The sequence below is a fragment of the Condylura cristata genome, unplaced genomic scaffold (assembly GCF_000260355.1).
Source record: "Condylura cristata isolate star-nosed mole 26May11 unplaced genomic scaffold, ConCri1.0 scaffold00022, whole genome shotgun sequence".
Taxonomy (NCBI): domain Eukaryota; kingdom Metazoa; phylum Chordata; class Mammalia; order Eulipotyphla; family Talpidae; genus Condylura; species Condylura cristata.
The window spans coordinates 23688145-23713865 of record NW_004567123.1 but is presented as its reverse complement, the minus strand read 5'-3'; the positions used below and the strand labels follow the sequence as shown (position 1 = coordinate 23713865).

Genomic DNA, 25721 nt, shown 5'->3' with positions numbered 1-25721 from the left:
CCAAGAACAAGGACTATAATTGAATACGCATCATCTAAGTTCCTAAGGAGCTTCAATTCTAATTACAGAGAATAATTTTTAAAATTTCATAAAGTAAATCCAGACATCAGTTATTATTAAATATTTATTACACACCTTCTGTCAAATATCTACCTAGGATGTTAAGTACACAGCTATAAATAGAACAAGATGTTTGTCCAAAAGGTTTCATAGTGAGAAAGAGGGAAGAAAGTCATGACTTGACACCATTGCTCAAGTGGTATTCAATGATCACTGACATAGTGAGTTTTGAAGGTTAAAACAGAAAAACTACTGAGATCTTGCCTGATAACAGTGCACCTTTGTATGACTGATCATTTTCAAAGTGCATTCATATACTACTATATTACAATAATAAACCCGGAAAATTAATATGTCACTAACCACTAAGAGACAAAAATAAGTCTATGACTTGCTCAGGATCCCTTTAAATCCAAAATTCTTTTTCATTTGTTCTGACTCCATACCGCGCATAGGACCTTGGACAAATCATTTGGCATTTCTTTGTGATAGTTTCTTCACTAGTAAAACAGGAAGACTACCTGTAATACCTCGCTAAAGTGACTTGGGCGAAGGATCAAATAAAGCAGTGCAAGTCAATATACCTTGAGATGTGGGAATGCGAAGTACACATTATCAGGCATGCTTAGCTTCCCTTAGGAACAAAGGGCACAGGGTACCAAAACAATGAGTAGATAAGTACACTCTCTAAAGAGTTGGGATTTTAAGGCACATAGGTACACTGAGACTTTGTAAGGACCGTATTTTATATTTCTATTGTAGTCCTATTGGTTCCACAAGGCAAATATCAATCAAGCCTGGCCAAAAAAGGAATGTATTCACCTATACACTAGATACTGTTAGGGACCCAATCAAACACCTGGATTACAGAAAGACAGACTGGTTCTATCTGCATTCCTCCCCAGAAGTAGAAACAGTATTTTTTTGCTAGTCTAGTAAAAAAAAAAAATACAATACCCTGCCTGTTCCCCAATAGCACCAACACAGTTCTCATCGTTTATGCCCCAGATCTTGCTCTGTCCAATACAGTAGCCATATCCACGTGTGACTGTTGAAATTTATATTCAATTAGGAATTCAGACCTTTGGTTATACTAGTCATATTTCAACTGCTCAACAGTCACATGTGGTTAGTAGCAACCATATTAGACTGTGCGAATACAGACTGGTTTCAACACTAATGAAAATTGACTGAGCTGCCTTACTCAACTTTCTCTGTTATTTCAATGCTGACTGAACAACTAATGATTAAAGACATAATGTCTTATTTACCTTGATACTCCATTTATATAGCAAAGTGCATGTCATATACCAAGCACTCACTATACATGTGACTATTTCAAAAATAGCAGACTCTTCAATCTACTTCCCCTCTCCCCCCCAACACACACAAGACATTCTCTCACTTAGCCCTATGAGGTAAAAGGGATACTGCATCCAGCCAAAGGAGCCCTGCATTCTAGTCCTAGATGTGCTAAGGACCACCATGTAGTTTGGGCAAGTTACCCATTTTCTTAATCTATAAAAACTTAGAATTAAACACCATGCACATTAATTCTAAACCTTTAAATCATCCTGCACCAAAAAAAAAAAGCATGTATCCTATCTAAAAGGCCTTTACACATGTCAGGGAACACATCTGCTAACAGCTAGAAGGTCTCTTGTCTCACGACAAGAGTTACTCTTCAGGGTCCTCCCTGATGGCAAAAGGGGTTAAAGCATAGCACTGTGAAGCTGTCCGCTGCTACTGCAGGATGAGTTCGATCCTGGCCAGGGGAGTGACCCACATGATGTGGCAAACCTCTCCTGACCCACCCTGCTCCTCTCAATAGCGTGTTTCAGTAGATCGGTCTGTTCCATTTCCCACTCTGTCTCTGGTGGGTCCTCTCACCCTCCCCTTACCTCTGGCCTGTGCCCCAGTTCTTGTATGCATAAATAAATAACTCTTAAAAAAAAAAAGTTACTCTTGATCCTTAACTGACCATGTGTAATTTTTCACCTTTACTTTGGGGATCAACTAGAAACTTAAAGCTCAGGCTCAAAGACTGAGTTTCTTCCATGTGGCAGGGCCAGAACTGGATACTTTGTTCATATCTGATCAGGAAAAAAAAGAACTCATCCAACTCATCCTGCAGTAGCAGCACAGCTTCACAGTGCTAAGTTCCTGAATTTAACATGAATTGTCTCATTAGTTTCTATATTAGCCTTAGTATAAAACTGACTTAAAAGTACAAAACTGAACCAATATAATTTTGCCATAATAATCCTTAGAGTACAGAGAATATTATTACATAACATGTGTTTTTATTCAGTCTATACACTTCACACAATATTTAACTGCTATTTAAAAACCAATTTCCAAAAATCTCTCCATAATGACCTTCACACACATACTCACTTTTATAAATGTTATATGATTTTAAGACCAAAATACATTCTAAATTACTGGCCTGTCTTCCTTTAAAACTTGTAAAAATACTGAGCAGTTGCAATTCTATAATAAATGTATGCTGTTTTTTGTCAACTCTTCTAAGATCAAGGCTTTAATTGTCAGTAAGCACTTCTTTTCTCCTGGAGAAAGGATTAAACTATTACAAACAGCAACTCCATTTCTGGTATTTTTCAACAAGTACTAACATCTAGTAAATCACAACTAAATAATTTTTTTGACAAAGTTGGGGAGAGGGAAATATATGGAAAGACCTATGGGCAATAAAAGTTTTTCCACTACAAAACTGACTGTACCTGTGATAAACCCAGGCATTAAAAATCAACCGGAGCTAATTAAATTAGTCCTACATAGTGCCTTGTGAGTGGTAAGAGCTCAATGTGTTCAACAGCTACATGCAATTAACAAAGCTTACAAGAGTATTTCCAAAATTAATAAGCTTGACTATTTCCAAGCAAAAAGAACAAAACTCTACAGGCTACTACTAAACAACTCTTAGAAAAATGAAAACAAAGACAAACGTGCATGCAGCATGAAGTCCATGACATAAAAGGGACTCAAACACCACTCAGTAGAACCTTTGTATGTCCAAGCACTGGCAGGAAGAGACAGATGAAGAAAAATATGGTTCAAGCTGCTCACAGTCTAGAAGAAAGATATACAACACAGGCCAAGGTGCTTGGGGGGGGGGGTCACAGAATTTTTTTCAAGGGATATTAGGAGTTATGCTGCCAGAAACATGGAGAAAAGGGTATGTATGTGTGTGTAAGAGAACAGAGTGTATTCATTGAGGGGTGAGAGAAGAAACAAGCAAGCTTAGTCTAGGCAAGGAACAGCAGCACATGCAAAGATCCAGAGGTTAGACACACTATTGGTGAGTTCCAGATTCAGGAAAATTGTAAACCAAGTTTTGCATGAGATGTTAAAAGGATCAGATGACTCAGAAATCCTGCAGAAAAATTCATTTCCTACCCACAACAGACCTTCATCAGCTGCAGCAGCAAGTGTGTCTAAGTCAAATTTCTCTACGGTGGAAGTCACATTTCCAAATTTTCCAGGTGAATTTCTTACACGCTTAAACTGAAGAAACCCTGAAATATCCTTTGAGAAGTAAAATTACCTTTGTGGAGGTCTCCAACTTTGCTGGGCACTCTAAGTGGGACTTTAACGCTGATGTCTGGTTTCCTATACGCTCCTCCCACACCCCCACCCCGCAAACATTCCGATTTCCGACTTCACTGATCTGGACATGCTACGTGGGCACGGGCAATCTTGAAGGGCTCCCCCAAGTGATGTTTAATGTGCCGCCAAGTTGAAACCACTGACCTACTTGTTAAGCAGTTGACTCAGGAGTCAGGCAGCCAGGGTTCAAATTACCAGCTATGTGACCTTGGGCGAGTAAGTCGCCTAACCATTCAGGGCTTCAGTTCCCTCATCAGTAGAATGGGGAGAACGCTCCTACCTTGCAGGCTGGTTGTGAAGTTAGAGGACGAACGTAATGGCTTGGCACAACGCCTGGCGCGTAGTAAGCGCTTAACAGGGGTTAGTTGTTTATTCTCTTGATTAACTCTTCCTCACCCGAGTGGCACCGTGCAATGGGCAGCAGCGTCCCCACGGGCGGCAGCAACTCCACCAACCTTTTCCGCTGGACCAGATTTTGCGCCCCAGACCCGCCCCCTCCCCCAGGTGGCCAGGACGGAGCCTCGCCCCGCTGGGGCAGCTCCCCAGGGCCAGCCCCGCTTTGAACAGCGCCGACAGAAGCCGCCGCCTCCAGGACCAGGCTCTCGCGGACCCCGTGGCTCCCTACAAGACTGCGGCCACACACTTCCGCAGGCCGGGTCCCTGGAGCATCCGAGACAGAAATACTAGGTTCAGCAGCCCTGAGACCGCCCGAGGGGAGGGAAGGGGAGGGTCCGGCCCGGACGGGGAGGACCGCCCGGTTACCTGAGGCGACGGGCGGGGCCCGCATCGCTGGGGCGGGCGCCACCGCCGCTGCCGGCCGCACTCGGCCTTCCGCCTCACGCGACCCGCGCCATAGGACCGGCGCTTTAGCTGGCCCGGCCGGCTGTCCTCAGGCGGTCCGTCAGTCCACCGGTCAGCGAGTCTCCGAGGGCGCCCGGGGACGACGAAGGCCGGTCGGGACCGGCCGGCAGGGCTCTGCTCAGACAACTTCCGATTGCCAGGGATGGCAGCGTCAAATAACTCCCAGAGCTGAGTGGGCCACTACGCATGCGCAGCGCTCCTGATCAGAGATTTCTGCGGGGACGAAGCGAGAGCGTTAAATAATTCCCGAAACTCGGGGCCGGAAGCTGCGCATACGCAGATATCCCAGGTAGCCGCGCGGGGCACCCTACCTCCTCCCTTTCCGGATCAAGTGCAGGGGGTGGAGTGTAGGGATGGGTGCATCTACTTCTTTGCGAGTCAGTCGAGGGCTCGCTCTACCTGCGTACAGCTCAATCAACCTATGCTGCTTGTTTTAACTGCAAACGGAGCAAGAGGCTGCTCTGGAAGGTTTTGACTCCCCCACAAGTTCTGGAATTTCTCACACCCCCCCCATAACAAACTCTCCTTTAAAATATTGTCCTTTACCTGCCGCCTCTTCATTACATGGATATGCCTTAATTATGAGCAATGCTTAATTCCAGGCCAGGTGTGAGTTACAATGAGTGAATCAGACATTACGTGTAGAACCTCATGAAAGAGCTGAAACTGATATAGGCGATAAGACAATAGTAATAATAGCAAGAGATACCAGTTTGAGCATCTGTAATGCAACACGCGTTTTATAAACAGTACCACTTCAGTCATTTGGTTTTGGCTTCTATGAAGAGGATAATGTAGATGTATACTAGAGATGTACAGCTCACGTGCCTTGGAGTGTAAAGGAGGAAATTTAGGCTGAGAGGTTGAGGGAGGACTTGGCCTTGAGACAGTCCTTCATATATAAAGAAGGGATCTGGATATTATTGATGGTGCTGTAGGCATTGTTATCTGAAAAGAGCAGAAGGGAGCAAAGAAAATGCTGGCTCTTCCCCTTCAGTTAGAAGAGACCGTGGAGGAAGGAGTGACAAGGGAACTAACTGCAAAAGAAAAGGGCTTTCTCAAGAGCTCTTTTTCAACCCTTCGGAAAGTAGCTAGAAGAGATAAGAGACACAGAGTAAAACTGTTCCAGGACAGAAAAGAGGCTATATCCAGGACACTGGATCGAAGCGATCCATTTCAATTAAATTCAGTATTAAAAACTATTGTAAGAGCCTCACTCAATATCTAGTCCAACCACTTACTTCTTGTCTTTCTAAGCAAGCGGGTAGAAAGCAAAGCACACAGTACCCAACCTCTTTCGCATCTCTGTTTTCTCTGATGTGAATAATGCCCCTGTGAGTTGTACAGGGACACAACCTGTGTGATGTGTAGCAGTACTGCCTCCCCTCAGTGGAAAATGGGAACAGATGTGCCCTGGTATAAGCCTGGCATAGGTCCCTTAAGAAATACAAAAACAAACTCAAGCAAGAAGTCCACAGAGAGAGGCCTGGTGGAATTCCAGTGCCTAGTATTTGCTGACTTGGGGGGACCCAGCTTAAACTCTGCTGGACTCCTTATTGGATTATATAAGTTTTCCAAGATACATATATTTGTAATATATACATCTATAGTGCATATTTTTATTATGCTAGGTTGTAATTCCATATGGGGTTGTACTGTTTCCTGGGACAGTGCTGCCCCATACTACAAGCTCCCTGAGACCCCTTGTTTTGTTCAGGGCTGTTTATCCAGCTTAGAGTAAGGCCCAGCACATAGTGACTGTTCTCTGCATACCTAGATGTGAATGAACAGAACTTGTTATCTGTATACTTGTATGAACCCCGCCCCCCCCAGGGTAAGAAATTCCTTATTCATCCCTAGTATAAACCCAGTATCCCCAGTGTAATAAGCACAGAACCTGATATTGTTTTTTCCAGATCTCCAATCTCCTGGCTTGATTCTGTATGAAACCCCAGCACACTAGCTGCTTTACCAGAGCCTCTGGTCGTGGGTATCGATTTCCTGATAGGACCCTAATCCTGTTAGGGTCCTGTTCTTGACCCTAATCCTGATTCTCGGGCCACAGCAATAATATGGAGGTTTCCTCCAGTTTGGAAGACTGGTGACTCCTGCTCAGACTGCACAGTAATGAGAGGACCACATGGTATTCTGGAGTTGACTGAAATGTGCCTATTGTCTCTGTACATTTCAAGTTCACAGCTCAAGTCTCAAGATTGTTGACTTAGATGGGGGAGTACTGTAAAAAGATTGGATAACAAACAATAATTTGAAGCAGATGGAGCGAATAGTAAAATTTCCTAATTTCCAGTTTCCCCCTTACAGACACAGATCTGACAGCCTGGTGTGTTCATGCTATTTATGAAATCAATCTGCCACATTTCTCACTACTTGATATACCAGGCAGTGGAAAGCCAGCTAAGCCACTCATGAGGAGAGAGACAGGTCTCCTCCTTAGTTTCCTCATTTGTAAAATGGAGGACAATTAAATTTACCTCACTGGTCGTTATAGAGTAAGGTAATTATATATCTGGATTTAGTACTGTGCATGGTATTTAATAAAAGCTCCATCAGTGACTTGATGATTAACACCAGCCCCACTGGGATTCTGCAAATCAGACACAAGAATCTTCGTGGTGTCATGTCAACAGATGAATCTTTATCATAATGCCATTTATATTTGTTCTTCATTTTAATTATCAACAAGTCAGACATGCTCATCAAATAAAAATAGCAGAGATTTATCAAGCATGCGGGTGAGGCAGGTACTGTGTTACACATTAAATGTGCATCATTTGATTTAATCCTTACTGTTTGTGGTCATGTGGCCATGCTTTTCTGATGGCCAAGTCACAGAGCTAGGAACTGAGATTCAAGTAGGTACAAGAAAGTGCTCCAGGCCCCAGCACAATTAAGGAGCAAGATCAAAACTCAATAAGCCACTCATGATTTTACTAGGCTGCTTTTCAGAGCAGGTGGAGTTGGGTGGCCTGGTGACAGGCCCTAGTTGTCATGGGGCCCAGGGACATCGCTGAGCTATTCCTGGTGCTATCAAGGTTACCGCTGGCCTCATCTGTTATTCCCAGATGCTGATGGGGTTCCTCACATGTGTCAGCCTCCATGCTGGTAAGGCTATTATGAGCAGAGACTCCTTAGCCTCCTCCAGTAATAACAAGGTGGCGGTGAGTGGAAGTCTCATAAAAGAAAAAGGAAGATAGAAGTTTTGGTCATATGGTTATGCTTATAAAATCCAGGGAAAACTGAAACCCCAGACCTCGTGACCAGTCTGAATGCTGTTCACAGCCAGGCCTTGTAGAGCATGAAGGTAGCTTGGAAATCGGTATACCCTCCTCCCCAGAGGAGTCCTAGAAAGGTTCTCTCTCCTACAGTAGGAGCTCAAGACTCTGCGCCTTTGACCTCTGAAGTTAAGGGGACTCGATTTCAGTCTCTTCCTGTCGCTGTTCCTGCAACCAGTTTCCTGGGCTCTTGACATACTGAGCAGTCCCTGAGAGGCACTGCATAGCTTAGTTTCTGATTGCCCTATCAGTGGCTACCCTGGACTGACTGTGCTTCTCCAGTTCACTGAGCCATGGCTGGGGGGTTGTGGGGTGGCAGGGCTGACAGGTGTAGGGCCTGCCCCAAGATGCATACAGCTTGGTGCTGACTAGCTGATCCTGACTTGATTCAGCTGCCACTCTTAGCACGTGAGATGCATTCAAAACCAGGTACAGCCTAGCAGTGAACCTGCACAGGTTCCCTGACTAGGCCACCCGCCCGCCAACCCCCACCCCTGCACTTGTTCTGGTCTCCTGGAGAGCTTCCTACCACCCTTCGTCCATGCTGTAATGGAGGTTGCACAGGTTGTGGTGAACACCCAGAGGTGTGAGTCACTCACTTTACTCGTCACACCTCCCAGTAAGGTGTTCTGTCTGCTCAGTTTTAAATGCCATTCTCCCTGCTTGCCCTGTTTCAATAAGTTCTCCTTGACCCACTTTTAGTATACTATACATTGCGGTACTCTGTTTACAGTATGTCTCTGTCCTCTATAAGGCACATACCAGAGGCAGGGATTTGCCTTTGCCATCTTTTGTTTACCTGTGCAGGATGTGCCTGCACAGAGTTGACACTTGATCTAAATGAAAGGAGGGGCCGGGCATGCAGTCTGGGTGGGAGTTTAGTCAAGGAAGGCTTCCTGACGGAAGTGACACAAGCTGAGTCAGACACGCGTCTAAGGGGAGGATGCATTCCAAGGACAAAGGCCAGGAAAAGGAAAGTCTGGCGGGAACCTTGAGCAGTCATGTGGCTGACGCCTTCCGTGCTTTTGAGGAGTGATGGGTGAGATGAGGGTGGCCAGGCAGGCTATGGGCAGTGAGGAGGGCCCTGCAGGTCCGCCCTGAAGACTAGAGACCTATGTGGAGGCTGAGGGTGAGGTGGGATAAGGTGGCAGAGGACAAGGGGTGAGACCCATTTACAGTTTGAAAGTGAGCAAGTTAATGATCGAGAAGAGCTACATCCTTTAGTGCCAGGTGCTGCAACAGCACGTTAGTTCACTGACCTTTCACGCTCAGTCAGCAATTGGGTTGCCACGGAAATGACCAGGAGTAAGTGATGTCTCCATAAATGGACACAGCTGGCTTATTAGGGGAATTCTGATGACCTTGGGTGAAGAAGCCTTGGCGACACAGACCATGCCTCTGTGGACAGCTCCCGTGCCCCAGCCACGGCCATCTCCTCTCTTCCCTCTCCCCCAGCACTCCATTGCTGCCCCTTCTATATCACAGAGACCAACCAGGGATCAGGGACCCTCAGGCTAGAGGATGGGGGCAGGATGCCAAGAAAACAGAAAGGGGAAGGAGGATGGGGTGTAATCACTACCTACAGCCCCAGGGAAGTTGCTCAGAAATGAGAGGGCAGTGTTAAAGAGCTCTACAAATGTCCAGTGACCTGTGCAGAGGGTAGGAGTAGGCGGAGAGTCTTTGGGAGAGCAAAAAGGGTGTCAGTTAGCCTCAGGGTAGGAATTACAGGGAGGGGCAAGGCAGAAAGCAGGTGAGAAGCTGGAAAGGGTGCTGGGTAGATTCTTCAACCCTTAAGAATGTTGCCTGAGGGCAAAGGCTGTCCAGACAAGGGGGCCTGAGTTTCTCCCTCAGCTCCAGGTGAGGCGACAACCCAAAACAGGAGAGAGTGACAGGTTTGGGGTGGGGGGAGCAAGGGGATCATGCAAATGCATGCTTAACACGCTGTGATCTATACTGAACTTAAACCCCAGAGACCAAGTCTACCTGGGGTTCCAACAACAGAAATCCCAACACTTGGCATCTGCCCACCACATCCCATGGTCCTTCCAAAGGCACCCCACTCCCACCACTGCTCCACACCTCCTTGAATTCCCCTGCCTTCCTGAAAGCCTTCACCCCTAAGTCCACCTCCACCAGCATCCTTTTTCTTCATCAGCACTTTTTTCCCTAAAGTCCTGCCCAAATGTTCCTAGTCCACAATCTGAGCTCCCCAGAAGTACACAGAATTGCTTGACCCTGGTCTACATCCCACTTCCTTCTCCTGGTCAGACGCCTAAGTGTGCTAAGTGACAGGCCCGAGTGACGCTGGAAGACCTGCCCCTGGCAACCTTGTTCTACACACCTAGACCTGCTGGCACGTGGAGGTATTCCTAGGAAAATGGGAAACAAAACAAAACAGACACAAGAGCAGGGAATGTTCAAGATTTATTGGGTGGCTGGGAGGACAGTGATACACAGTACAGAAAACTCCAGGAGTAGGCAGAGGGGCCTGGAGGCCTCGGTGACTGGGTCCATGGAGCTCCGTGGCCCTGCTGTGGCGGGCAGAGCCAGCCAACAGCTCTCCAAGTTTCCAGAGCCCCAGCCCAACCCACCCACAAGGCTGCTGCCACAGGGTAAAAAGGCTGGTAATGCCTGGTGCGGCAACATCAGCCCAAAGAACACAAGGAGAAAGTTAACTGAAGTCCGCAGCACGGTATTGCTGGCCCAGGCAGGCTGACATAGTTCCTAGCGTTCACTCACCCAGCTGAGGCCTTTGGGAAGCTGAGACTCAGGTCGCCACCCTGGGGGGGCCAGTGCTCCCTCCCAGCCCTGCACGGCCTCCTCCGCAGTCTCCACATCCAAGGCGGCATCCCTGGGGTGATGAAGAACCAGAGACAAGGCGGTCACAACCATGTTTGGTCTCTAAGATGACCTCACCTTTCTTCGGGCTGACTTTGGTGCGAATGCCTCCCATGTAAGTAGGGATGAGTGGCCAGCTTTGTTTTTCCACACCAGACGTGGCTCTAAAAGGCATTTCAGTACTCCCGGAAAAGAGTCAAACTAAAACTGTCACTGAAGTCTAAAACAGACCTTTCCAGGCGAGAGTAGACAGTCACAGGTAGACAGAGACAGCTGTCTCAGCCCTCCCACGGAGGCCCGGCGAAACCTGGCTGGGAATGAGGACCTCCTCAGCAGCCAGCCCGCCACTGTCACTACCTGCCTGGCACTGTGCTCACCCTGCCTTCAAGCCTTCCTCACCTTGGCACATGCCAAGGGGCCAGGGCCACCACTTCCAAAAAGCCACTTCCCTTTGAGAGCCCCATGGCAATCGCTATGCAGCACCAACACGCACTTGTTCCTACACCCTGGCTCCTCACACTCCCCGAGTGTGAACTCTTGACACAGACTGAGCCTGATCTCTCTGGCCACAGGCAGTGAGCAAGGCCAGCGGGAACAGTCTCCTGTCACTGACTCTCCCACTGCTGCTCACGGTGCCTGAGACAGAAGATCCCAGCTGCAGAGAAGCAGGAGTGTGTGAAGGCGCCAGCATTTGAAAGGGACAGGAGGACCCTCCAAATACGGGAAACTGCTTTCAGCAATTCCTCTCCCTGCATTATCAACGACCAGAGCACAGGCAGCCCGTGATCACTTTCCAATGCAGGTGCGCGCGAGGGCACAGGGAGGTCCAGGGACAGAAGCAGGTGCCAGCGGCCCATGGCAGATGTCGAGTCTGGTGAAAACAGCCCGGCTGAGCACAGGCCCTCAGGAGTGGCCACTCATTCCCAGGAGAGCCCCACTAGACCTCCCTGTCGAGGGGAATCGAAGAGTAGTCACTTTGTGGGAAACCACCAAGAACATATCTTGGTTGGAAATGACAGGCAGCATGTGGTCTTAGCCCACAGGTCAGCCCTAGCATAGCTTTGCTTTCCGAATGAAAAACAGTAAGGTTCTGGATGGATCAAGGGCTAAGACAGTGGCAGAATGGGATTCAAAGCCAGGGGCAGGTTTCCCCTTTACAACACGCTTCTGCTGAAGCTCCAGGTGGGGGTGGGGATAGCAGATCCCCCCAGAGCTTCCTCATTACCCAGTGGGATGCTGGGAGACCTTCCCCGAGGCCACTGCTGCAGGCATGTGGCAGGTCAGAGATGACCACGGTGTCCAGGAGCAGATCTGGGGCCTCAAGGACATCTATCTCACCTCTCAGCTCCCCTCCATCTGCACCCAAAGACCCTGGCAACACTCTCTGTACCAGACGCCAGGAACCCACACTCTAGAGAACGGACCAGAAGCCTTACCTTTAGGACAGCAGGGTCCAGGGTTCCTGACTCGACAGCTGCCGCGGCGCCTCAGCTGCAACAACAGGAGGCCGTGCGTGAACACCGACCGTCTCTGCTCTTGGCCGGGCCTGGGAGCCTCGGGAAGGGCTCAGCACAGGAGTCACAAGAAGGTAAGCCCACCCCAAACGGTGGCTGTTATTTCCTGAGATACACAGCAGCTTAGTTGAAAAGGACAGTCGTTAACTCAGAAGAGGGAGACAGTGGACAGCCTAAGACAGGGTAGGCCACGAGGCTGGCGTAGCAGATCGGAGAATAAGCGCAGGCGGAAGTCTGTGACGGGCAGTATTTGGGAGGGGGCCCGGGAGGCTCCGTGGCAGTGGCTATGCCAGGGACTGAGGCAACACACAGCGTGCTTCCCACCAGCAGGGGTAGGGAGCACGTGACAGCCACCTGGAGCAGCAGGAGTGTGGGACAGACCCCAGGGCTGGAAGGCAGGCCGTGAGCCCTCCAAACATGGGCCATCCTTTCCACGTTTCCTCTGCCTGCACCACCAATGAGCAGGACACAGGCAGTCCATGGTCACTCACGAATGCAGGGGTGGGTGGAAGAGGCCAGAAGGCTGGCTGAGAAAGAAGGGGACGGCAGAGGCCTGACGCAAAAACCCAGCTCCTAATCTACAAAAATCCCTTCAATCCAAACAGGAGAGGCAAAGGGAAGAGATCGTGGAAAGAAGTGTGACAAGAGTTCTTAGGTTCTAAGAGACAAACCGTGGGGCCCTAAGAAAAATGGTGTCATTTGAATAGGCTTTCTGGAGGCAGAAATTGGGACTATGAGGGGACCCCAAAATTAAGAGGGGGCAGATAAGTGACTAAAACTCAGGTACAGCCCATGTCAACACGCTTCCTGCTCTGTTTGAGTCATCCTGCCAACTTAGTGATCTGCAGCAGTGCTCCCCGGCGGCCCTCAGAAGCAGGCACAGAAAGAGGAGCCAGATGCACAGGTGCTAGAGAGGGTAAAACTGGGGCCACCTCACCTCACCTGTACCTACTCCCCAGACCGCATCATACCCAGTGGGGCAAAGTCACAGATCCGCGGAGCACACACCTCACCTCGGGAGCACCATGGCCCCGACAGCTCTGCAGGGCGCTCTGCACTGAGCTGTCCTCTGCCATACACAAGCAGCCCTGTCACCTGGCCACCTGGCCTGGTAACAAGCACGTGAAATCAGAGTGGCCGGCTTGGCAGGGGGCGACTGCACAAGTGGAGGCCGTAAGAACTCGCAGGCACACCGTGTCTCACAAGGACACATTCACAACTCAACACAGGACAAAGGTTATGTGAGGACTTCCAGATCTCCTTCTGTGTAAAATCTGAGGAAACTGCTGTTTCTGGAACCTGGTCTTGAAAGGATGTGAAATCCAGGCCAGGTCTGGGGGTGAGCAGGACTGCAGGCCGCAGCTGCATGGCGAGAGGGCTGCAGCCAGGAGCATGCCCGCTGGGTCACCTGTGAAGGTGAAGTCTGGGCTTCTGTTTAAACCCGCCCTGGCTCGCTTGTCACTGCTCTGGTTCTGCCACCATAACCACAGGGACAAGGAAAATCCTCCCTGCGGACCAGGCAAGGCCGCAGAGACAAGCTCTGGCCCACAGGAGGAGCAATTCAAGAGAAGCGAGCAAGGGCACACCCTCAGCTTTCCCTGGCCGCTGCATAGGGGTCATCTCCCCTGACCCTCCAAGACGGGACGCCCCAACCACCTGTGAAGATGAGTCTCTCTTCCTCTTCTCTCCACAGCTGCTAAACATCCGAGACTGGCCAGGTGCTGAGCCTAAGGAAGGACAAGACCACAGCACTCAGACTGAGGCAAAAACACAAGAAATCCAGCAACTCCCATCAAGTATGACTAGTGCGTTCATCGCATCTCAAGCCACTCCCTGGATTACATCACATCAAGAACCCTGAGTGACTAAGGACCTGGGTGGTAGAAATGACTTTCTGGAGGGAAGCTCTTGCTCCACAAACAGTCAGTGGCTTCTGGAGCTGCAGCCTGTGTTTCACCCTCCTTTGTTTGTTTGTTTTGTTTTTTTTTTTTAGATTTATTTATTTATGCTTACTGAACTGGGGTAGAAGAAAGAGATGCAGGGGCAGTGAGAGGATTCACCAGAGACAGAGTGGGGAGATTTACTGAAATACACTGCTGAGGGGTGCAGCAGGTGGGTCAGGAGAGGTCTGCTGTGCCACATGGGTCAGCTCCCTGATGGGGATCGAACTTAGGCAGTCCTGGTGATAGCTTGTTAGTGCTGTGGCTTAGCCCTGTGCCTCCAGGGCGGCTGTCCTTTATCTTAAAGCCTCACTGAAACCAGCACTGAGCCAGACCCCAGCGATAGGGCGCATGTAAGGATGGCGGGCAGGAGGACGTGCGGGAGAGCTACAAGGACTTAGAAGGGACAGGAATGGACTCCCATGGTGCCCCCATCCCGGGAAACACACGCGACAGCAACTCCTTCCTTGCACCACCCATGCCAGGGCACCAGCAGACCACAACCACGCTCATCTCTAGGTACAAAGGCACTGAAAGTGAACTGGAAATGAGGCTGACAGTAGGTAGCAGCCCTGGTGACTGCCCAGCCTCCCAAGGGCGGAGTCATATCACTTCTGATAAAGAACCCCGCCCCAATGGCTGCCCACAGGAAGACCAGCTTCTGCTAAAGATGCCTCCCCTGTACTTTCAACCCACAGGGACCACCTGAGAGCCTAACCCAGGCCAGGCGCCTGGGCTCAGAAACAAGTACCACACACCAGGCCCATCCTCCCAGGCTCTTCCAGCCCCGGCTTGAGGCACAGGGCAAGGAAGCCACTCACCCACTGCGCCCACTGCGCCCACTGCGCCCTGGCTTAAATGGGCTGAGTCAGGCCCTCCCCAAAGGTCCCTCTGCTGCACAAGGCCTCTGCACAGGGCCTTGCCAGGCCTGTGGTTCTCAGAACCCACTGCGCTCCAGGACCCCCGCTGGCAGGTGCCCTGGGCAGGTAAGCAAGGAGCAGGGGCAGCGGCACTTACCCACAGGGGGGCCTCGGCCCCTGACATGGGCCCCTGCACACCGCAGGCGCAGCGGGGAGCTCGGCCCCATCAGGGTCAGTCTGCAGGAGCCAAGGGGGCGCTGGCCGATGCTGGACTTTGCAGGAACCAAGGAGGGAGGGCCAGGCTGAGGGTTGCAGGAGCCACAGGGGCGCTGGCCGCCATCCAGAAGGTTTTCCTGTCTCCAAGGGGGCGCAGGGCGGCCGAGCCTGGCCAGGAAAAAGGACGGACAAGGTGGGGGGGGGGGGCCTGGGTGCAGCAGCGGACAGGGGAGCAGAGGCTGCCCCGCCGGGCCCACCTTTCGGCCCCGAACTGAAACCGCAAACAACCGGGGTGACCGCGGTTTTAACGCCTCCTCTCCAAGTTACTCAGGGGAAACGGGTTCCCACCCACACTTGGCAAGGCCACGGCGCCGCCTTCGGTGGTTGGACGCCCGGGGTCGGCGGCGGGGCGGGGCGGGGGAAGTCACGCGGGCTCAGGCCCGGGTCGCGCCCCGCACGTCTCGCCGCGTGACACCGGCGCACGCGTCGCGGGAGCCGGTTGTCGCCCTAGCGGGGGCCAAATCTCCCCCAAGCGCGAGGCGAGAAGTGGGGATCGGACGGCGGCACCGGCCGCATCGCTGCCAGACTCCGTCCCGCGGTCAGGCCAACGCCCAAGCCACACCCGGCAGACGGGCGCGCCCCGAGCCGACGTCGGGGGGCTCCCGTCGCCCCCTCGGGGCCTCCCCGCGCCCCCTCGGGGCCTCCGTTTTTCCTAGAGTCGGGTGGGAGGGCTGCAGCCTTGGCGTTGGAGGCCACCGGTGGTCCCTGGGCAGCGCGACCCCGCAGAGACTCACTCCGGCGCCCGGACCGGCTGCGGCGACCACAGAGGAGAGGGCGTGGGGTGACTAGACCGCGGCCTCCGCTCCAGGAAAAGCGCCCCAACAGCCAGCCGTCGGCGGAAACGCGCCAGGGGCGGGGCCTGCGGCCGGGCGCTGCGTCTCCAGCAGCGGAACCCGCGCAGGCGCCGCTGGCGCCACCTTGTGGACACGAGCTGACATTCTCGGGCCAAGCAAGGCTGCAACCTTGACTTCTTCCAACATAGACTGTTTGCCACATAGACTTCTTCCCACCCAAGTACCGACTTTATCCAGAAAAGAGTTATATGACACCAGCTTCCCATCCATCTGTCGGTGCATCCGTCCATCCGTCCCTCCTTCCATTTCATTCTATCCATTCATCTTACTATCACTCTATTCATTCTGCAGCACGCCCATCCATCCAGAAAGTCTTTTAAGCAGCTGCTTCACAGCAGTTCCTGAGCTAAGCACTGGAAAAATACACAAAGAGATAAACGGAGCGCTTTGAATTTGTTAGTTATATTCTAGTGGGCATAATAAGCAAATGAGTCTGCAAATGCAATAGTTAAAAATCTTGACAAGTGCTACAAAGAACTTGGGCAAGAACGTGCAACCGACAATAAACCATTGAGGACCTACTTAGGCAGAGGAGAATATATTTAACGTGAAATCTTATGGAACAGAGGAGCCAACCATGAGAAGATTATATTTGGATGTAGAATTAAAAAGTAAAACAATGTGAAGCTAAAAGGTCATGGGCAGGTGGACAGGTTTCATCGGATGATATCTGTCACTACAATGCCCCGTCAGTGCTACAGAGGATTACAATTATGACAAATAATGACTAGTAATTTTTGAGCACACACAGTATTTCAGGCATTTTGGTCTATTGAATCATGATATCAATTGCAAAGGTAAACACTATAATTACTCACTTTGCTGATAAGGAAGCAAAAGCTCTGAAAATTAATTTACTTTCCAACGGAATGCAATTAGTGTGTTAAGAATTGTATGTGGGGGCCCTCCCTGCTGGTGCAATGGGTTAAAACACAGCACTATGAAGCTGCAGCAGCCACTGCAGCACGAGTTCCATCCCCAGCCACGAAGGTGACAGACACGGCACAGCAGACCTCTCCTGTCTGGCCCACTGCTCCCCTCGGCAGTGTATTTCAGTGGACCTGCCTATTCTGCCTCTGGTGGACCCTCTCACCTTCCACATCTCTGGCCTGTACACCAGTTCTTGTGTGCATAAATATATAAATCTTTAAAAAAAAAAAAAAAGAAGTGTACATGGTCTGAGAGTTATCCTAACAGCTCACCTGTTCAGACTTTGTGAATGCTGGCAGAGGACACGAAATTCTTGAGCCAGAGGCAAAGACACTCTGCCAGAGTTTCATGTGTACGTTGGTTCCCAAGGAGTCCTAGGGAGGTGCCTGCACTTGCTCTGTGTCACTGTGTTACCTGAGAGGACATGAACTTGGGGATCCAACATCCTTATAGCAAGTCGAAGTGAACGTGCTTTTAGTCTGGGAGATTTTTTTTTAAAGATTTATTTATGCTTGCAGAACTGGGGTACAGGCCAGAAGTGCAGGGGTGGTGAGAGGATTCACCAGAGACAGAGTGGGGAGCAGAACAGGCAGATTGGCGAAGTACACTGCTGAGGGGAGCAGTGGGCAGGTCAGGAGAGGTCTGCCACGCTGCCCTGTTGGTCACTTCCCTGGCCGGCAGTGGTGGAGCTCATGCTGCAGTGGCTTTGGAGAGCTTCATAATGTGGCGCTTTAACCGTTGCGCCACCAGAGAGAGCCCTAATCTGGGAGATTTTATCTCATCCTTCTAGGCCCAAAGGAGACATAGGCCACCCAGCCAATCTCCATAAAGCCCCTGAACACCATCTTGGTAGTGTTTGGTGAGAAGTCAAAGTTTGTTCTGCAAGATGAAAAATGTTCTAGAGATGGTGGCACAATGATGTGAGGGATTTACCACGCAGAACTGAACATTTAAACATGGTAAATTTTAGCTTACGTGTATATTACAATTAAAATGTTTTAAGTGGGGGCCCTCCCTGGTGGCGCAGCGGGTTAAAGCACTGCACTAAGAAGCTTAAGCCACTTCCACATGAGTTCGATCCCCGCCTGCCCCGGAGGAGATCCACATGGCGTGGCAGACCTCTCCTGACCCACCCGCTGCTCCCCTCAGCAGTGTACTTCGTAGATCTGCCTGTTCTGCTCCCCACTCTGTCTCTGGTGAATCCTCTCACCTTATTTATTCATACAGAACTGTACCCCAGTTCTGTATGAATAAATAAATCTTTAAAAAAAAAATTAAAAGAAAATGTTTTAAGTGGGTAAAATAGTACCTTGAAACATGATACCAATAGCACATTTTTTACAATTTTGTATTATAATGAGATGAATAAATTTTAGTTATTGTCATCAGCAGTGGCATCACCACCAATATTTGATAAAAATATCTAGTTATAACTTAAAAAAAATCTTAAAAGTTTAGAGTTGGGGTGCCTCCCTGGTGATACAAGGAGTTAAGTCTGAATACTATGAAGCTATCTGCAGCCACTGCAGCATGAGTTCAATCCCCAGCCAGGGAGGTGACTCACATGGCATGGCGGAACTCTCCTGTCTCCCTGGCTGCTCCTCTCAGTCACATATTTCAGTATATCTGTCTGTTCTGCTCCCCACTCTGTCTCTATGAATCCTCTTACCTCTCTACACCTCTGCCAGACACCCCAGATCTTGTATGCACAAATAAAAAAATTTTTAAAAAAATTAAAAATAGAATATACATCTAAAATCATCAACTAGTATCAACTAGTATCATACAAAATGGTTAAAGTATAGACATACTTTTCTAATTTTATCCTGGAAATGCAGAAAAATAGCCAGAGATGGCTGATGCCCTTGGCCAGGAAAGGTCTGGGAAGTGAAGAACAGAAGTGGTTAATTAGCCTACTGAGAAGGGGCCAAGGTCAAATACAGCTGTACCAGAATGTTCAAGTATTCAGTGAGAAAATTAACATTTCCCAAGCCAGGAAAGTTTAATTAGCTAGAAATATCTGTTGTTTAGTTAGCAGAAAGGTCCAAAGTTGTTCAGGGGAGCCCACGTTAACAAATCCCCGTCCAGATCATTCCTCAGGAAGGCTGTCTTCACAGGTCGCCCACCCGCAGAGCAGGGAAGTCCAGTTAACTGGCACACACTACCAGTCTGTAGTTAGGAGTCCAGTCACAAGGCCCAGCCCTGCCGTCTCTGAACAGAGAAGGACACCTCTTCACACGACTGTCCCCATGGCAAAGCCTGAGCTGCCGACACCCCCACTGAGTCCCACATTTGATCCCCCTTCAAGAACTTGTCTTCAGTCCAGGACAAAATTGAACCAGAAGCCAAACTCATGCTGCGAAGATTGTAAGGGTCAGAGGATCCAGCTAGGGGCCCAGTAGAGAGGTCCTTGATATCATCTCAGTGGGCCTGAGCATCCAGTGAGGGCCAGGGGGCTGCTGGACACCCACAAACAGGCCAACATTCAGGCCACGAGGCAGCTAAGACAGAAGCAGTCCTGCCCAGAGGAACTGGTGAGACTGGCTCGAAGGAGGCCTTCATCAGGCCTCAGGTCCAGTCAGCAGGGGCCTGACATTATTTCTTTCTACAGAGGCAGTAGCAGAGCAACAAAAACAAGCAGAGGAAGAAGACGAACAGGCACAGCACGACCATCAGTGTGGAGGACATTCTGCATGCAGGGCTGGACTGGGGGCTCCTGCAGGCTCGGGGGACAGTGGCTGCTTCCTTCCTAGACTCTGGGTACCATCTCCTGGAAATAACCTGCCCAGCTGACCATGACTCCAGCTCTGAAGAGAAGGGGGTCCAGGCTACTTGAATTTTTTCAGCCTCTGTGAGGTCACAAACTCCAGGATGGTGTGATGTGGGCTCCACCCCCCCCCCCCACCCAGCTACTGCCCAACCCTTGATTAATGTGCCCTGTCTGTGACTTTCTAAGAGGAAGCGTCTTTTCCCTAGAAAAGTGTCAGAAAAGGCCCTCCCTGGTGGCGCAGCGGGTTAAAGCACAGCACTGAGAAGCTAAAGCCACTTCCGCATGAGTTCGATTCCCGCATGCCCCGGAGGTGACCACGTGGCGCGGCAGACCTCTCCTGACCCACCTGCTGCTCCTCTCAGCAGTGTACTTCATCGATCTGCCTGTTCTGCTCCCCACTCTGTCTCTGGTGAAGCCTCTCGCCGCCCCTGCACCTCTGACCTGCACCCCAGTTCTGTATGCATAAATAAATAAATCTTTAAAAAAAAAAAAGCGTCAGAAAGGCCTGTTTGCTTTTCTGCTTCCTCTTAGGGACTACAAATGAGAAATACAATTTTGAGTGCATTATTTTAAATGTCCAGCCTAATCCAGCCATCATGTATTCGATGACCATTTCTCCGGGAAGGCTTCTGTCTTCCCCCCTGCCGGGGCCAGGCACAGGTAGGCTGCTGTCTGCTGGAAGGGCACACAAGCTACTGTCTTATTCCTCTGTGTTTCTCTTCACCAGGGGGTTTCTGTTCGCCCATCTCCTCCTGGTACCTCCAAGATAAAACAGAGAGACTAGGGCCCTCCCTGGTGGCACAGCAGGTTAAAGCACAACACTGAGAAGCTAAAGCCACTTCAGCATGAGTTCCATCCCCACCCGGAGGTGACCCACATGGCACAGCAGACCTCTCCTGACCTGCCCGCTGTTCCCCTCAGCAGTGTGCTTCATCAGTAGGCCTTTCCTACTCCCCACTCTGTCTCTGGTGAATGCTCTCACCACTCCTGCACCTCTGGCCTGTACCCCAGTTCTGTATACATAAATAAATAAATCTTAAAAAAAAAGAGTAGGGCCAAAGTGGGGTGTCTCCTCTTCAGGGATCCCCTCACTCCAACATGTTCACCTTTGGGTATGAACTTGTGAACAGCAAGTTCCAGATTCTAGACCCGCTGAAAGGGACAGTGATCCCTTACCTTAGGAGTAGTTTGGTCGCCTGTCATCTGTGCTCCAATCCCAGGGGACTAGGGGACATATGTCAAGCTCCTGCATGTTCCTGGCTCTCTTACTAAGCCCACATGAGAGACAGAGTTTTCCTCTCCACTCTCCCCCTTGGGGCAGAAGGTGGGACTATTTTAAGACACAGAATTCATAAATTCCCCCCTTCTAAAATCTAATTCTGTGCTGTTGATACCTCAAATTAGAAGAGGATTAAAGGTAAATCAGTGATAAAAGAACAGGCTGAAAGCAAAGCAAGTGAGAGAGTGTTACTTCCAACTTTGCAGAAGGCTTTGAGAAGTTTCCCCGCCCCCTGGAGCCAGTATTTGCGCTCCGGTCCACCAGGGGGCGCGGCAGGAGAGCGCGGGAGGGCTCCGCCCGCGGGACGACGCTCTAGGCCACCGCCGGCGCTCAGCGGCACTTCCGCCCGCGTGGGGCGTTCGGCGGGCCGCGTGTCTGCTGTCCAGCGCCACGTGACGCGGTCCCGATCTCCCGCTGCCGGCCTCGAGTCTCGGGTGAGTAGACGGTGGGGCGCTCTAGGCGCGTGATCTGCGCCTATTCCTCTCTTAAGGAGAAACGGAGGCCCGAGGCAGTGGGTCCGGGTGTGGGTCGGGGGTTGGCGTGGCCGTGGGACGGAGCCCGCCAGCTGTATGGCCGGTGCGGCGTCCGACCCCCGGTCCCAGCGCGTCTTGCCCCACAGTGGCGAGAATCGGGTCCCGTGACGCGTGCGCCCCCTTGCCCGTCCTTTTTCCTAGCCAGGCTCCACGGCTCTGCCCCCACTTGGAGACTGGAAAAGCGTCTGGATGGCGCTGCGGGCCCAGCGCGGGCCAGCGCCCCTGTGGCTCCTGCAACGCTCAGCATGGCCCGCGCCCCCTTGGCTCCTGCAAAGTCCAGCATCGGCCAGCGCCCCCTTAGCTCCTGCGGACTGACCCTTATGGGGCTGTGCTGCCCGCTGCCCCCGTGGTGTCAGGGGCCGAGGCCGCGCTGTGGGTAAGTGCCGCTGCCCCTGAGCCCCGAGAACGTGGGGCTAGTTGTTTACCTGCCCAGCACATCTGCAAGCAGGGGTCCTGGAGCGCAGTGGGTTCTGAGAACCACAGGCCTGGCAAGGCCTTGTGCAGAGGCCTAAAGCAGCAGAGGGGCCAGTGGGGGCCCTGGGCCTGAGTGGAGGCGCTGACCCAGCCCATTTTATCCGGGGCACCCCACCGTGCTTCCTTGCCCTTTGCCTCAGGCTGGGGCTGGAAGAGCCTGGGAGGACGGGCCTGGTGTGTGGTGCTTGTTTCTGAGCCCAGGCGCCTGGCCTGGGGTAGGCTCTCAGGTGGTTCCTGTGGGTTGAAAGAACACGGGAGGCATCTTTAGCAGAAGCTGGTCTTCCTGTGGGCTGCTGATGGGGCCGGGTTTCTTTGTGGGAAGTGATGGCGGCCTTTGGGTCCTGGATTTGGGTGGGCGGCTCTCCCCTGCTGGGTCTGTAAGTGGGCTGGCAACATGGGCCTTTGTATCCAGCTCACCCTTTCTGCCCTTGCACCTGCATTCGAAAGTGATCGTGGGCTGCCTGTGCCCTGGTCATTGATAGTGCAGGAAGAGCAATGTCTGGAAGCATTTCCCGTGTTTGGAGGGTCTGCCCTGTCCCTTCCAAACCCTGGCGCTTTCCCACACCTCCTTTCTACTGTATTTTGGGTGCATCCTGGCCCCCTTAGTACTCTACCTACCTCAGTGCTGGCTTCTGTGAGACTAACAAAAGGAGAGTGAGAGTGTTTCCTCCCTCCTGAAATGTGTGGTTGGTTGTAGGACCACGTCTGATCTTCAGACACAGGTCTCCAATTTCAGGTGTCCCACTGAAGTGGGTCACTGGTGTCCTGGTCACTGGTTGATGCAGGCAAAGGAGAAGTTGTGGGGTTTCCCCTATGTTCAGAAGAGCCATCTCCTCCACGAGAGTGCCTCCCAGTGCCCAGCATTTCTGCTTCAGGCCACAGGCAGTTGTCTGAGAGCCCCTGGGACAGCCTGGGTAACTGCCAGTGACCAGAGTTTCAGGTAGATGGAGAGAAGCAAATAGTTGGAGCCTTCACCTCAGTGCCTACATTCCCAGGTGGTTTCTGGTGATGATGGCGTCATGGACTCAAGTGGTAACAAGTGGGCCGATCACATGCTGGCTCCCTGGCCCTGCAGCAGTATCTCAAGGCTGCTAGTCCACGTGTGTAAGAGCAGTCTTCAGGGACAGCCTGGATTTCGAAGTCCCAGGTAAGTGTCCTGCCTGCGTCCCTAGAGCTCACGCTTGTGCAGGCCGTGAGGCCAGAGCTGATGAAATGATGAGGTGTGAGTGCCTCCCAGCATTTCTACTCCAGGCCACAGGTGCAGTTGTCTGAGAGCCCCCTGACCAAAGCTGCTGTGCTGTCGCGAGGGAAGCAGCAGTGTGCTGGGGTGGGCAGAGGGCTGCCTTTCAGGATGAACCTGGATTTGTCCCCAGGGGCCAGAGCCCGAGTGGGGCTCCTGCTACACGTAGTAAATGTGCGCACAGGCAGAAGCCAGCATCCTCGAACGCTGCTGCTCTTCATCTTCTGTCAGCCTTTAGCAGGCAGTGGTGGCCAGTCTCTGAAGATCAGAGGAGCCGCTGCAGTCAGGTTGCAAGTCTGGCCACTGACTTGTCTCAGGGGCTCTAAATCCCAGCCTGGGCTCCTTCCCAGGCTGCTTGGCTCGTGTGTGCCCGAGGCTGCACCTGCATTTGAGAGTGACCGTGGGCTGCCCGCACCCTGGTCCTTGGTAGTGCAGGGAGAGGAGCTGCTGAAAGCAGCTTTCCCCATGTTCGGAGGCCCACCTGGTTCCTTCCAAACCCTGAAGCTTTCACACACTTTTGCATCAGCCTTGTCCTGTCTGAGCCTGGTCCAAGTTCTGGTCTTGGAGCATGTCCGTGCTGGAGAATTTAGTGGGCACTGGTGACCATACTGAAAAGAGATGATCCTTGCTCCCACTCCCCACTTCGGTCATCCATCCCTGGGTGTAGAGGCCTGTGGCTTGAGTTGGGACTCACTTGCCTGATGTCCCAAGGACTGGTGGTTTTTCTCATTTACTCTTCACATGGGCCTGGCAGTCTTGATCTTGGAAGATCTGGGCTCCTAACACATCGTACTGGAAGTTCATCTGCCACTTGCCTTTCCTGGCGGGGCCGTATTGAATGGGTCTTTGTAGAATGGCCTGATGACTGCCGAGGCCTTGTGACAGGAGGGCCAGGTGTCTAATGGCAGCTGGAGACCTGCTGGGGATGGTGACCCACCCGATAGTCAAAAGGTCCTTCCTCAGTGGCAGTACTGAGCTATCCTGTGGGTTCCAGAGTAACCGTGTGGGTTGAGTGAAAGAAAGTCATTTACTATTAAAACAAGATAGGTTTTTCCTTACACCCTTCTGATTTGGGGACAGCTGATGTGTTCTGCATAAATGTGGGGCTTGGGCCTTTTTTTTTTTTTCATCTGATAGTGGCTTTATTTATTTATTTATTTTTAATTATTACAAAAGTTTATTTTTACATCATTTTGCACATTTTTTTTCCCCATCTCGATTGTAATCCCTGCGGGTTTCCCATCACCAAATCACCCGTGTGCCACCACCATAGTTGGCTTGGGCCTTTTGAGCAGGACTCGGTGATGTCAGCTTGGGATGAAGATGGCAACTGCTTGTTAATTGCTTGTATGTTTCCTTGCCTTGGCAGCTCAGCCTTAGACCTGGCTACTTGAAGGAAGTTTGAAGGCCACCATCGGTGGCCCTCAGGATGACTTGGGCTGGGGTTTGTTGATATTTCTCCACAAGGTGAGTTAATGTCAAGGACTGGAAACCCATACCATGGTGATACATTTATGCAGATGGGAACTCCAGACTCCTGGTTTCGCTTGTCCTTTCTTTTAGATTCTGTGGCTATTTGTGGATCTGAGGGGGCAGAGAATGGAGAATGAGCTCATCCTATGAAGCATCAGTGGTCCTGCTCTCTGCTGCCTGCCCAGAGCATCATGGAACTGTTCACTCCTGTGTGACATCGTCGGGGACTAAGGGCTTGCAGCCTTGACGGCAGTACCTCAAGAAGACTGCTGCTCCTTTCAGAAGTCTGCCTGTTCTGCTCCCCTCTCTGTCTGGTGAATCCTCTTACCTGTACCTCGGGCCTGTTCCCCAGTTCCATGCATAAATAAATAAACGTCAACAAAAATGAAGCACTGGTGAATTGGGTAGGAAAGGGTAAAGGTGGTATGTGGAAGCCTCTAAGAAGTCAGGGTGGCCTTGGCTGGGCTTTGTATTCTCCTCCTGCAGATGGGAAAAATGGGAGCCTGCAGGAAGGGGAATCTACTGAACAAAGAGCCAGAGGAAAATCAGGCCCCTGGGGAGAAGTTTCAGAGTTACAGCTGGCCCAGGAGCTCACTGTAAGGGCTGGGGCAGGGGGTCATGAGAACAAGGACTGCCTGGGACTGCCCCACAAGCTCAGAGAGCCCCAGGCCCCAGTCCCAGAAGCTAAACTCCCAGATGTCCAAAGGGGCTGAAGCTGGGTTCTAGAAACCACTTTTTCCATATGCATTTAATATAAAACTTGTAAAGAACCAAGTGGGAATTTGTTAATCTTACACACCAAGAAAGGTTTCTCAAGTGAATTGGCCACCACCCAGAGGAGGAAGCAAAGCTCGAAGTTGGGGACAGGGCTGGGCAGACAAGGACCTGGGAGGTTT

The 25721-nt window shown here is 51.2% G+C and overlaps 2 protein-coding genes and 1 long non-coding RNA gene across 6 annotated transcripts in view; 1 reads left to right on the top strand and 2 right to left on the bottom strand.

Moving 5' to 3' along the window:
• The window catches only part of RALGAPB (Ral GTPase activating protein, beta subunit (non-catalytic)), a 75108-nt gene extending 70421 nt beyond the window's left edge, over window positions 1–4687 (bottom strand). For all 4 annotated transcript variants that reach the window (XM_012728298.1, XM_012728300.1, XM_004687376.2 and 1 more), the window contains exon 1: window positions 4453–4687. The gene's annotated coding sequence lies outside the window, so the exon portion shown is untranslated. The remainder of the gene's footprint in view (window positions 1–4452) is intronic.
• A 5566-nt stretch (window positions 4688–10253) lies between these two features.
• Window positions 10254–16356, bottom strand: LOC105853944. The gene is made up of 5 exons (XM_012728115.1): window positions 16007–16356; window positions 15154–15380; window positions 13853–13923; window positions 12119–12173; window positions 10254–10695 (listed from the first exon to the last, which is right to left on the bottom strand). Exons 1-5 carry the CDS (start codon window positions 16354–16356, stop codon window positions 10580–10582), a joined length of 819 nt encoding a protein of 272 aa, XP_012583569.1. The 3' UTR covers window positions 10254–10579.
• A 5130-nt stretch (window positions 16357–21486) lies between these two features.
• On the top strand, window positions 21487–25170 carry LOC105853953. Its single transcript, XR_001145690.1, has 5 exons — window positions 21487–21539; window positions 21780–22014; window positions 23108–23259; window positions 24722–24819; window positions 24916–25170. It is a non-coding gene; the product is annotated as an uncharacterized LOC105853953 (long non-coding RNA).
• The last annotated feature ends 551 nt before the right edge of the window (window positions 25171–25721 follow it).